The sequence below is a fragment of the Phoenix dactylifera genome, unplaced genomic scaffold (genome assembly GCF_009389715.1).
Source record: "Phoenix dactylifera cultivar Barhee BC4 unplaced genomic scaffold, palm_55x_up_171113_PBpolish2nd_filt_p 000113F, whole genome shotgun sequence".
Lineage (NCBI taxonomy): Eukaryota > Viridiplantae > Streptophyta > Magnoliopsida > Arecales > Arecaceae > Phoenix > Phoenix dactylifera.
In genome coordinates, this window is record NW_024067685.1 from 1,020,181 (window position 1) to 1,032,841 (window position 12,661).

General features: G+C 40.0%; 2 protein-coding genes across 2 annotated transcripts; one reads left to right on the forward strand and one right to left on the reverse strand.

The window, feature by feature from the left end:
- Nucleotides 1–3,289: 3,289 nt before the first annotated feature.
- Nucleotides 3,290–5,162, forward strand: LOC103697883 (pentatricopeptide repeat-containing protein At1g77405). Its single transcript, XM_008779826.4, has one exon. It carries the CDS (start codon nucleotides 3,564–3,566, stop codon nucleotides 4,893–4,895), a length of 1,332 nt encoding a protein of 443 aa, XP_008778048.1. The 5' UTR covers nucleotides 3,290–3,563; the 3' UTR covers nucleotides 4,896–5,162.
- Nucleotides 5,163–7,180: 2,018 nt separating this feature from the next.
- LOC103697885 (protein ABSCISIC ACID-INSENSITIVE 5-like) lies at nucleotides 7,181–12,313 on the reverse strand. The gene is made up of 4 exons (XM_026801412.2): nucleotides 10,991–12,313; nucleotides 7,897–7,968; nucleotides 7,574–7,603; nucleotides 7,181–7,432 (listed from the first exon to the last, which is right to left on the reverse strand). Exons 1-3 carry the CDS (start codon nucleotides 11,810–11,812, stop codon nucleotides 7,592–7,594), a joined length of 906 nt encoding a protein of 301 aa, XP_026657213.1. The 5' UTR covers nucleotides 11,813–12,313; the 3' UTR covers nucleotides 7,181–7,432; nucleotides 7,574–7,591.
- Nucleotides 12,314–12,661: the final 348 nt, after the last annotated feature.

A 12,661-nucleotide genomic window follows, 5' to 3' on the forward strand; every position in this document is an offset into this window, starting at 1 on the left:
TATTGGTAAGACGAGGAATGGGAAGCACTCCGGTAGCCATGATCTAGCTCTGATACCACTTTGAAGAGGTGGATGGAGGAGAAGAATATTGTAGTATTTTTCACTAAGGAATGAAGAGGACTTTTCTCTATATTAGATTTCTTCAATTCTCTTCATTACGAAATGACTCAAATAACAACCCTTTATAAAGAGGATTTTACAACCCTTCAAGTAACCTCTATACAAAATACTAAGAGACATATTTATGAATGACACTTCGGTTTCATTTATGAAGAGGAATTCTAAGTAACTTTCATAGATAAGATAAAAGGTCTTTTTGGAATCACAAATGTCTTAAATAATATCTCTTGAATCAATGCACAATTAAGTTTATCTATTTCCAACAGCACCTCCCCTACGTCCTCCGACTCAGCATGTCTTCATCCCTGCCATCTTTCTGGAACAGTGGATGTTCTCCACGGATTCCCCATCCTCAACGTCTTCAAAGCAAGCCATCTTCTTCAGCCATTTCCATACAGTTCTTCATCAACTCCCCGGGTTCTTCTCAGCAAGGTCCCAACCGAAGCACATGTCCCCGCATCAGCAGCCGTCCCCGCCTTCCACGCGATCGTCCATCGTGTTCGCTGGCGAAGCCGCATCCCAGCTGCAAGGCGTCTCCAAACCTCCGCAATCATCGTGCTTCCTAGCTGCCGTTCCGAGTAAATGCAGTATCTCCAGCTCCTCTTCCGTGATCCAGCCTCCCACGCCCGTTCGACTGCAAGCGTGATCCAAGCATCGCGTCCAGCCGTCCGTGATCAACGTTCCCAGCATCTTCCCACCGGATCCACCTCCCAGTGATCCTGCAGCATCCAGCCGTCCGCATCACGGCCATTTCCTCCTCCGTTTCAGCATCCCGGATGACACGCCTTCCTCCCATCGATCACGCACCCCGGACGTTCCCTCTTCCGCATCTCATCCCAAGCGTCTACAATCGGCCGCCCGTGATTCCTCCCCAAATTTCAGCACCCCGCGACTATAAGAGGAGGGGAGGAGAGGCCATCGAAAAGAGAGGAGGAGGAGGTGCTCCGCTGGTTCAAAAGAGGATAGTGCTCTCGGCTGGGCAAGGGGAGAAAGTTGGGAGAGGTGCTCAGTTTTCAAAGCTCTTTGAAAACAGAGCATACTCTGTTTTAAAGTTTGAGGAGAGTTTCATAATTTATTTTATTTTCCGTGAGAGTTTATTTGGATAGAGAGTTTTATTTATGATAAAGTTCTAATTTCTGTTGTTTTTTTAATTTCCATTCTTCAAATTCTGTAATCTTTCTTTTTTATGCAATATATTAAATTTTCTTTTATGCAATTTATCTTCCAAGCTTCAATCTTCTTAGCACTGTTTTCATTCTTTTTTTTATGCCAGAGCTTTCTTTTTCATCAAATTTATAAATGCTCTTCGATTTCTAAGTACCTATCTTTTCGTCATTTTCAAATAGAAAAGATTCTCTGGTAGACCAGAGAATCAGTCAATATCCCCGACGTAATGTTTTTCTTTTATTATTCAAAAATCAGCTTTGAATCCAAGTGAACGTTCTAATTTTTATGCAACTCCAATCGCCTTACGACCACTATTCTTCGAGTAGAAAAAGTAAGAGTATAATTAAATTAAACTTTGTTTGTCGGTTCTAACAACGATCTGTTTAGCGTATTTTTAAGTAAACAGGAATGGACAACAGGACCAAAGAGATCCATATGCAAAAATTGTAATGGACTAGAAATTGAAACCACATACTTGGGTTGGAAAGAAACTCTTGTATGCTTGCCCATTTGACAAGCATAACAAACTATATCTTTTTTTAAAATTTATTTTTGGCAAACCTACAACAAGATCATTTTTTATAAATTATGTCCATGCTTGAATGAGCAAGTCTCCTATCCCATAACCAACTAGTTTCACTATTTTTGAATTTCATCGCCATAATATATTGAACATTTTAAGGAGAAAGATCATCTAAGTAAATAATATAAACATTTTCTTATCGTTGGCTAATGAGTTTTATCTCATTATTAGTGATAGTAGCGACTGTGCAGGAGAAAAACTCAAAACTAACTTTAGTACCTCTATCACACAGTTGGCTAATACTAAAAAGATTATGATTTAAACCATCTACAAATAAAACATCATCATTGCAAGTAGAGAAATTTATACTGACACATACAATACCAATGATCCTCCATTCGCTATTGTCTTCAAATATGATAGTTCCTCTATCATTAGCCTTCAAAGAGATGAATTGTGATTCATCTCCGTTCATATGCCTTGAACTTGATCCTTGATGATTCAATAATTGAGGTACATAGCCTTTCTTTATAATGTAATAGTGATGATGCAGCAAAAAAAAAAAGAAAAGGCAATTTGATTGGCGAGGTTATGCTTCAAAGATCAACATGAAAATAGAAAAAAACTGAATTGAAGAATTTTTTACTTAGAAAAAGAAATTCTCTCGAAAAAACTTTATTAATATCTCAAAGACTGGCCTTACAATATATTATGCATATATTTATAGGACATGATACCCTAAGCCTAATTCGAGCATTAAACTCGATACAAAATTATACTTAAAATAGAACTCGACATTAAAAAAATATATTAGAATTATTCTATTACAAATATAGAAATGTGGTTAAAATTTGATTATGTCCCTAATGAAAAAATTATAAAAAAGTTTGTAGTATGCGTCCATGAATCCACTAGTTTCTTCGATACCTGGCATGGTTTAGTTAGTCCTAATAACTGTTGGCAGCACTCTGTCATCAAGTGAGGTTCACCCTTATACAATTCAGGTCAAATTTCTCTTCTAATTCAAAATGATTAGCTTTCTAAAAATAAACACGACTAGTATAAATAAATATATAAAATAAAATTTTACAGGAGATAGATCTCGACTCCTATATCAACTTTATCTTCTTTCACACTGCCGAATTTTTCTGGAATTGGGAGATAGATCCGGACAAAAAATTTTCTAATTTTTTATTTTTTTTTGGTTTGACTGGCTTATTTCAAATCTAGTAATCCTTTTGGATCACAATTGCTCAGCAAATTTCAGATTCTCTTAGTCAAAACATGAATATGAACCTAGTTATTCCTCTAATCAATCTAAATCACTACAAATTAAAAATGTACAAATGCTTGGATATCAAAGTATTGCACAACATACATTGATGCCTATCATATATTGCTAGATTTTTGGTATTTAAGCATGCAACTCGATTGCTTCAAATCTACATGTTTTGAGAGATCGCTTCAAAGCTACTTATATTTATTGAGAAGCTAATAGCTCTACTGATTGGTTGCAAACTTTGTTTTTGTTGGCAACAACCTCATCTTGACCTTCCAACATGAGTTAAACAGCTTGTTGTGTCTACAATCTCTTCCCTTTTTTCCAGCAAAAAAGAAAAAAGAAAAAAAGAAAGAACAAAAGAAAAAGGAAAGGGAGGAAGTATGTTTTACTTTGCAGCCATGGCGCCGATTTATGTCCTGATCGCATTTCCTCGGGGAGAAGGGCCGCAGCCGCAATCCACCGTCGCCACCTATGCAGCCAAACACCACCGTCCGGCCCTTCGCGTCTCGCAACCTCCTCGTGGGCCAAGTCATGGTCGCCATGCTGCAGGACCGCCCCTTCGGCCCCTCCCTCACCCCCTCCCCCGGCTTCCCCGGCTGGACCTCCGCCGCCGTCATCGACGTGCTCGCCTCCATCGCCCGCTTCTTCTTCCTCAGCCCCCGCTCTATTGGCCGCCGGCAGTCCTTCCGCCACCGCTCTCCTCTCCGCCGCCGCAGCCTCCGCCGCGAGTCCGCCGACCTGGGCCGCGGCCTCTGCCTCCACGGCCCCCCCGCCTACCGCGACCCCACCAAGGTAAAACTAGGGGTCGCCAAGGCCTTGGAGTTCTACTCCTGGGTGGAATCCCGGTGCGGCTTCCTCCACGACGAGCTCACATGCCGGGAGATGTCCCGGGTCCTGGCCAAGGCCAACAGGCTCCCGACTCTCTGGCGGTTCCTCCGTTCGAATGAGGCCCTCGTCGGCACCGCCACCGTGACGTCGGTCATCAAGATTCTTGGCGAGGAGGGTCTCACCAAGGAAGCACTGGCCGCATTCTACCGCATGAAGCAGCTCCACTGCAAGCCCGACGTGCAGTGCTACAACACCGTCATCTCGGCCCTGTGCAGGGTCGGAGACTTCAAAAAGGCTAGATTTTTACTGGACCAGATGGAGATGCCCGGTGCTCGGTGCCCGCCTGATACGTTCACTTATACGATTTTGATCAGCTTCTACTGCAAGCGGAGCTTGCAGACCGGGTGTCGCAAGGCCGTTAGGAGGAGGATCTGGGAGGCGAATCATATGTTTCGGAGGATGGTGTTCAAGCGCTTTGTCCCTGATGTCGTCACGTATAATTGCTTGATCGATGGGCTCTGCAAAACGTACCGTATCGAGAGGGCACACGAGCTGTTCGACGATATGTGTCTTAAGGGTTGCTCCCCTAATCGGGTCACGTACAATTCTTTCATTAGGTACTACAGTGCTGTTAATGAGGTTGATAAGGCCATTGAGATGATGAGAGAAATGCTGATGAGGAAACACGGCACACCGACCACGAGTTCATATACACCAATCATACACTCCCTGTGTGAGACTGGAAGAGTTGGGGAGGCAAGGGATTTCTTGGTGGAGATGGTTGATGGTGGATCTATCCCGAGAGAATTCACATATAATCTAGTTTGCGATGCACTGAGTGGTGCAGGGAAAGAAACTTTGCCGGACGAGCTGCGCAGAAGGATAGAAGAGGGAATTGATGTTAGATTTCGACGGGTAATGCAAGTAAAGCCTGTGACGGGTGGCAGGACCAGATCCACTCAGCAGCAGATGTGATATTGGATGTATGACATGTAATGGACGAGTGAAGGGAATTTGCTATCTGTAAATCTGATTTGCCTCAGGTAAAAGTCGCTACCAATCTATAATCTGTTCATCAATCCCAGTTTTTTATTGGATCTTCCAGTGCTATTGGCTTATTGCTACTTCTAAGAGAATTTTTAATGGAAACCTTTTCTTTTTTTTTATTTTGTCTGATTCAAAACAATTTTAGGATTCTGTTGTTGTCTAAATTTGCTATCTAAATTGACTGTCATTTTGAAACCAAGCATTTTAACCAAAATTTATAAATTTACATGTATGTGGACAGTTTGTGCAAGATTTTGTTATTATTCTGAATTGACCAGATATTGACTCTAGAAACATGCTTTTCCTGAAAGGATAAAATGCAACTTACAACTTTACTAATATAAGGTTTGATAGTTGAGCAACTAGGATACAGTGGAGTCCTTATATAAATTGGCATTGTACTTTTCTTTTTAAATTTCTCTTAACTGACCAAGTCATTCAGATACTACCAATGGATAACATTTCTACTCTACAAACGGGAGATTCTACAATTTTGTCTTGCTTTGTTTCTAATGACATTTTTTCTTTTTCATTTTGTTTTTGATCTTTGATGATGTTGACAGTAGATAGTCTGTGTAATGCACTTTCCGTTCTCTGGAAGTTTTGGTATACATAGAATTTTGTTTCATTTATTACTGATGTGGCCTAAATCTAATCCGCCCATCATAGATCGATACGAGCATTTTGAAAAGATTCGAATTTGAACAAATTTAAATTTTTGGCGGAGTCCAAACAAGAAAGAAGATTACGACATATTTTGATCCAGATAAGGAAGTTACGACAATTTCTTGATTTTTGCCTCCAAATCATGGATTCACGCTCTCTCCTTTATATAAACAAGGCCAAGGGACTCCAAAGGGAGGAACGACCAGACACTCCCAAACATAGATGGCGAGAAGTTTCCAAGAAGAGGCACTTGAGCTCTCAAGGCGACAAACTCTCATGGTGAGAAGCTTTTACGAAGAGGCTTTCAAGCTCTCATAGCAACTTTTGCATCTGACTCCTCTTCCATGGCCATCCTTGAATGCTATCTCCTCTCCAAACAGGATGTGTGCCTTTGGAGATCGGGATGCGCTTCCTTGGAAATTGCTCTTACATGCCATCTGAGATTCAAGCACTTCGCGTATAGGGCCTACATCCTTGTAGATTAGGATGTGAGTTTCTGGAGGCCGTCCTTCTGTGCCATTTGAGATCCGAGCATCGTGCGTATAGGATCTGAGTTCTTGGAGATTAAGATGCAAGTCCCTGGAGGTCGCTCTTCCATGCCAACCGAGATCCGAGTGCCATGTGTACAGGATTTGCATCCTTGGAGACCAGGATGCGAGTCCCTGGAGACCGAGGCGCATGATCGTTGACCAAAGTCATGCCAAGCTCCCAGTTCATGCATCCTCAGAGACAAATTGCAAGTTTCTGGAGACTGGGATACGCGTTTGCCGACCAGAGCCATGCCGAGCTCCTAGCCTGCCCTTCCAGTCTGAGCATCCTTAGATACCAGGACGTGAGTCCCTAGAGATCATGATGTGATCGCTGATTAGAGCAAGATTGAGCTCCCAGTCCGTGAATCCTTAGGGACTAGGAACGAGTCCCTAGAGACCGGGACGCACGACTACCGACCAGATCCCTGCTGATCTCCTAGGGTGAGCTCCTAGTCTGTGCATCCTGGAAGACTAGGTTGCAAGTCTCTAGAGACCTCGACGTGCGACCGCTAACCAAAACCATGCCGAGCTCCCTTGCCACTCCGAAGCCGAACTCCCAGTCTGCACTCTTAGTCCGTATATTCTCAGGGACTAGGACGCAAGTCCTTGGAGATCGGGATGCGCGACCGCCAACTAGAGCCATGTTGAGCTCCCAATTCACGCTCCTAGTTCGTGCATCCTCAAAGATTAGGATGCAAGCTTTGGAGACTAAGATGTGCATCCGCCAACCAGTGCCATTATTCAAGCATGTTCGTCATTCTTCCTGGCCTGCATAGCTTACCTTTTTCTTTATTTTATCCCTTGTATGGATTCAATATTTCTATTTGATATTATAAAACCTAGATCATTTATACGTATATACTGTATTCCATTTTATTGATTATCAATCATCTTATCAAATTTTCTCTCACTCTTTTCCTCTATCTATATTCATTTTAAGGATTGAGAGAGCTATACTAAATGTGTGGATCTTGCATGTTCTCAGGGATGTTAATACTTAAGGTCAAGATGCATACGCTTTCTTCAAAAAAATCAATGGAAAACTGATAAAAGAGATAGAGTCGGGTGCAGAAAGTTTGCACTCCATTTACATCATTATTTTTACTTTAGGTACATAACAACTACTGATGTTGCTGCACTTGAGTATACTGGTGGTCTTTGATTATTGCTCATGAAGGCATTTCACCACAAACAACTATTGCACCGGCGAAGGGTGTACTTAGCCTTCTGTGCACTGAACCTTGCATTTTCATCCATCAACTCAACTAGCTGTGGATACAAGGAAAAAAGAGGTTTAGGATAGATAGGAAGGGTGCCAGTACTAGTAAATGTAAGTAGGAATAAGTAGTTGATGTCTTCAATTCTCTGTAAAGTAAAAACATATAAACGGGTTGATGCGAGAGACTGTACCAGTTGCCTTGTTTCTGCCTAGAGCTTTTGCTGCAAATTTGGTGCCAAAATAAACCATGTTACCAACTTGAAAGAAGAAGAATAATTTTTTTTTTTTTTTCAATTCCTTTTGTAGTTAAAGAAGCACTCAGTGTTAAAATCTAATAGATATTCTTATAGTTGGTGTGACCCTAGTTCGAGGGTTCATAAATGTTAGTAGTTTATAGAAAATGTTTGATATAACTGTCAATTTCTAGGGCACGTCAGCAAACATTCAAAGGAGAATATATTTTTCTTTCGTTGTAAGAAATAAGAATGTATAGTTTTTAGGGGTTCTCGGATACCTTGTCTTCTTGGAGTAGGGCATTCTCTTCTTTGAGCTGATTGACCTCTGTTTCTAGCTCCAAGGTGTAGGCCTTCAAAAATATCATGCAGAGAAAGGTTTTCAACCAAGATTTAATCATGCAAGAAGGAAGATTTTGTGTAAAATTAATATGGTTATACATTCCAAGCTGTTATTTAGTAGTCACAATTCTGATTGGTGTTCTACTTGTGTTGGTGCTTTCCTTTTCTCACACACCAAAAAAAAGAAATGAGTCCATTTACTACAATGAAACATTTATGTATGAATTCAACTTCGTAGAGTAATTTTTGGGAAGCTCAAACATAAATTAGAAAAGAAAATGAATTAGATTTAAATCACAATAATTTGTTTTGCTTCTTATGTCATGCAAATACTTCCTCAGTACTAACTTGAGTAAGATCATTTCCCTTCTATCAACTATGGACCCTCTCAGACACGGCCAACCCCATAGACAATAAACTACTAATAACCCAGCAACTCTAGCAGTGAAAATTACGAGTTACAGACAAGTGAAATACTTTTTGCTTACATTTTTTCTGATTTTCTCAACTAGTAGGATTGCCGTATAATATTGTTGAAAAACTGCAATCAAAAAATAATGATGCCACAAATTTCTTTTCTTTCTTTATGTAATTAAATGGGATACCACTTACTAAGAGACAATAATCTCTACAATCTACTCAAACAGTTAACAAACAAAATAATTAAGCAAACCACACATAAGAGGCCATATAATTTTTTAACATAATTTTTTTTTTTATGTGAAGAAAAAAAACCACGGAACCTAGTCCAGCAAAAAACTTTCACTATTTATAATAATGAAATTACAATAGATCCTCTTTAAATCAACTAGAGGTTGCACAAACATCAACAAAATTTAATTTTGGCTTTAACAATAAGAATATTCATCATCAATATGACGAATTTCAACAATAAACATCAAAATAGAAGATAGATCTCACCAAGTATTGATCCTTAAAATAATCAATAGAGAAAACTTTTTAAAGATCCAAATTGTTCAATCTGTAGCTCTTAATATCGGAAAGAATATACTAAAATTTTAGCTAAATCCGAATAAAATCAACCATTCGATTATTCGACAAAACAACACTTTTTTTTTCGTTTCTTTTTTTTTTTCTTCCTCCGTCTTCCATAGAGGAAGGATTGCCACCACGAGAGGTAGGATTGCCGTATTTAGTACCTAACGCCTCATTCTGCCATTTCTGATTTCTAGGACATCTCATGTTTTCCATGATGTAAGAGCTATGTGCAGGATGATTTTTTCTGAAACGGAGGATCTTTTCCCGCAACGAAAGAAAATAAATAAATAAAATCCTGCAAAATAACAAACAGTAATAGAAACAAAAATCTCACCTCTAGCAACCCAAGCGTGTTGTATCCCAAGAGATCCACGCTCACTGCCTCTCCAAGAGTTTTGCAGTTCTCGCACCTTTTTTATGTAACTTATGGTTCTGATGGCCAACGCTGGCTATTTATAGCTACCACATAAAATCTTAGGCAATGATATGCGTGGGATCCTTAGGAATTTCTATTCTCAGCCGTAGGATTATCACTGAAAAACTATTTTTCAGAATTCTTTATATTCTCTTAATTCTGAATTTTGGGCTTTTACAAATTGCAAAAATGTCCATCAACACTTTGCAATTGACCCCCTAGAAAAAAAGATTAATTTAGTGAAATCCCTTTTGCTTACAATTTTGTTTATTTATCCTTCCACTATACTATATTCCACATAAGCCAATAAGATCGGAAAAATATCACTGATTAAATCCCTGGCTTATATAATTCTTAATTCTTATTTTGTAAATTCAGTTGGACCCCAAATTATTTTTATAAATCTCATTGGCTAGTTTTTTTTGGGTCCAACCTCATGCATACATACTGAATATACTACCTTAAATTGAGGCTGATGGATTCCTTATTGAGTATCTATATAAATTTATCTAATGCACTCAAGACCCAACTTTATCTACATATTTGATCTTGAGAAGACCATCAATAATTGACTCAGTCAAAGCACAAGAACACACCAAATATATCTGTATAGACCTCTCAGGCCAAAGAATATATAAACTAATTATGTTGAGTACCCTTCTCAACGTCAATGATCACTTTCAGAAAGTATTCATATTTGGATTTCCTTTAATGTATGTACTTTTACAGTGCACCTACTCGTTTGCTTAAGGTCTCTACCTCAATAACGAAGTCTATCATCCTATTTATATAGCAGCATAACGAGTGTAGGCCTAAAATATGTAACTTGGCCTAGAACAATATGAGTTAATAAGGAATCAAAAAACCACCATTTTGCGCCTGTGATTCGTTTATCATCGGTGTGATTCTTCTACAATGTTACTTAATATATATACCATTTGAATATCTCCTGTCATAATAAAATACCCAATAAACAAATAAAAATATTTGTGAAAAGGAGAAATAAATAATTCAATAATTATTAAAATTAATTTACAAATTGGTTTCTGAGGGCATAATTCTAGCACTATGAATAGAGAGAGAGAGAGGCACGGGGGCAAGGATTAAGTAAGAAGGTTGTAAGAAGAGATGAGAGGGAGATTAGATGCTACTCAGTCACCTTGAATCATAAGAAACATCCTCCTTGCATCTCTTTACGGCATTCTCTTCCATGTTTCTCAACATTTCCGGCATTAATTTGGTAATGAGGTAGAATTGAGTAATGAGTTGTCTATATAAGACAGTAATCCTTGGCTACATTTTGATTGACCTGACAAAGAGATGAAGCGGAAAAATCATCTATTTTGTTGCTCAATGGATTCTTACTCGATGTTCCATATCTTGTTTTTCATTACGTTATGGGGTGTGCCGACTTCTATCACCATTTTATTTTCCTTTTTGGTTTAGGTATTCTATTGATAAACGTAGAAGAAAAGGTTTAATTATCAAACAAACCAAAATATTTTTTGTGCGAGTTTAGGGATACTCAAACTTTAACATGCTCTTACAGCATGTCGCCCATTCCTTTTGCAAATAGTAGATATTTAGTTAAAATGCATTAAGATAAGAAAAAACATTACCCGCTTTCTGGCACGAGAACGAGCAGCAGACTCTCGATTCTTGATCATCCTCCTCTTTCGCCTCTCCATCACCCTCCCTATCATCTCATTCAAAGCCCGCTTTCCCCTTCCGCTCCTCCCTCCTGCTTCCTCCCTACCATATACACCAAGCCCGTCCGCATGCTCTAGTGATAGACTGTCAGTGGACGCGGGGCTTATTTTTCTCGGCTTTACTGGTGATCCCATCTCCAGCCACTGTGCCCCAAACCCTGCCTCTCCCATGTTCTCTCCCCCTCCAAGATGGACTCCTCCTAAAGATGGTCCACTCTTGGTGCACACGAGACTCCCTGGGTCCTTGCACCCCAATTCCAGCATATGGTTGAACTCTCTCTCTTCACCATCAATTTGTAGGCTGGAATTATTGCATGGGCTCTGTTGTGGAGAAAGTGAAAAGAGAAGACAAGAATTGTGTCCTGTTTTTATTACACCTACCTTTACAAGAAAGTCTTCGAGTGTCATCTCCTCGAGGGGAGATTGGTGAGAAGCACCATGGGCATATCCAATGTGGGGGCTGTCGACGGTTTGCTCCCTCTTGATCTTTGCCCAGACCTCATCCATGGTCTTCTGACAAAATGGGGAATGGAGGCTGGAGGCTTGGCTGTGGAGTGGTGGAGAGATGGAGCTGGTGTTAGGAGCAATGGCAGACGTGCGGGCGTCATCAGAAGAAGCCCAGAGATTGGTGAGGAAATCTTCCATGTTCGCAAAGTCGATGGCATTGTCAGGCTCAAGTTCTGTGGTCAACACCTTCTCTGAGGCGAGAGATAGGATGGAGGGTTGCATCATTTTGGAGAATGCCGATATCAGCTCTTGCTTCGTCTGCTCTGCCGCTCTCTCGTTTTTCTCTTGGTTTTGTTGTTGCTCAAGGTTTTGGTGCTGAGTTGGCGTCCAGACATCATCCCACGTATTGATATTATTGTGGGTAGTCAAAGCGGAGTAGTTGAGAGAGTTCTTCGTAAGGTTCCTTTTTCAAAAAAAGTCATCTCCTTTTCTTGGAAGTGGACTTTTAGCTTTGGTTTTGCTGCAAGGCGAGACAATAGAAGAAAAGAAATTTGTTTCAGAGGGAGAACCGACGCCGTTGCAAGCTGGCACAGTAGCGGTGGGAAACGATTGCTTTTGAGAAAGAGATCAAGGCCACGGCCACTAGTTGAAAGTCTCTTAGCTGGCTTTTGTGTTTTTACTGAAACAAAATGAGGGGAATTAACCCCACCCACGTAGCAATTTTCACTGGGCCCTTCTTCCATCAGAAAATATTTGATGCAGGTAAAAAGTTTCTCATACCTTTCCCACCAGTACGGGCGAACCGCACCCGTGAGTTTCGAACATAGGTCACTCCATTGGAAACAAAGCCCCATTCCACCATGCTACCAACTCGGTGGTTGGCTTTTGTTGCTTGTCAAATTTTTGTTGGAGTGATGCTCTTGACAAAAATAGAAAAAAAAATCATACATATTGAAGTTTCTAAGGTTAAAAAAAAAAAAAAGTGATCACATGCACATGAAAACTTTTGGGGGAAAATAAAACATTAAAACCATGATTGAAAAGAGACCCTCCAAGGATGAAATATGATACTAAAACAAGAAAAACTATTAAAAATATTCATGTGAAAATATACACAAACCAATGGGAAAATAA

Coding starts and splice junctions, on each gene's coding strand:
- LOC103697885 (XM_026801412.2), bottom strand. CDS start 11,812: ATGATGCAACCCTCCATCCTATCTCTCGCCTCAGAGAAGGTGTTGACC. Junction 7,969..10,990: donor GTTCTCGTGCCAGAAAGCGG/GTAATGTTTTTT, acceptor ATATTTTTGAAG/GCCTACACCTTGGAGCTAGA.
- LOC103697883 (XM_008779826.4), top strand. CDS start 3,564: ATGCAGCCAAACACCACCGTCCGGCCCTTCGCGTCTCGCAACCTCCTC.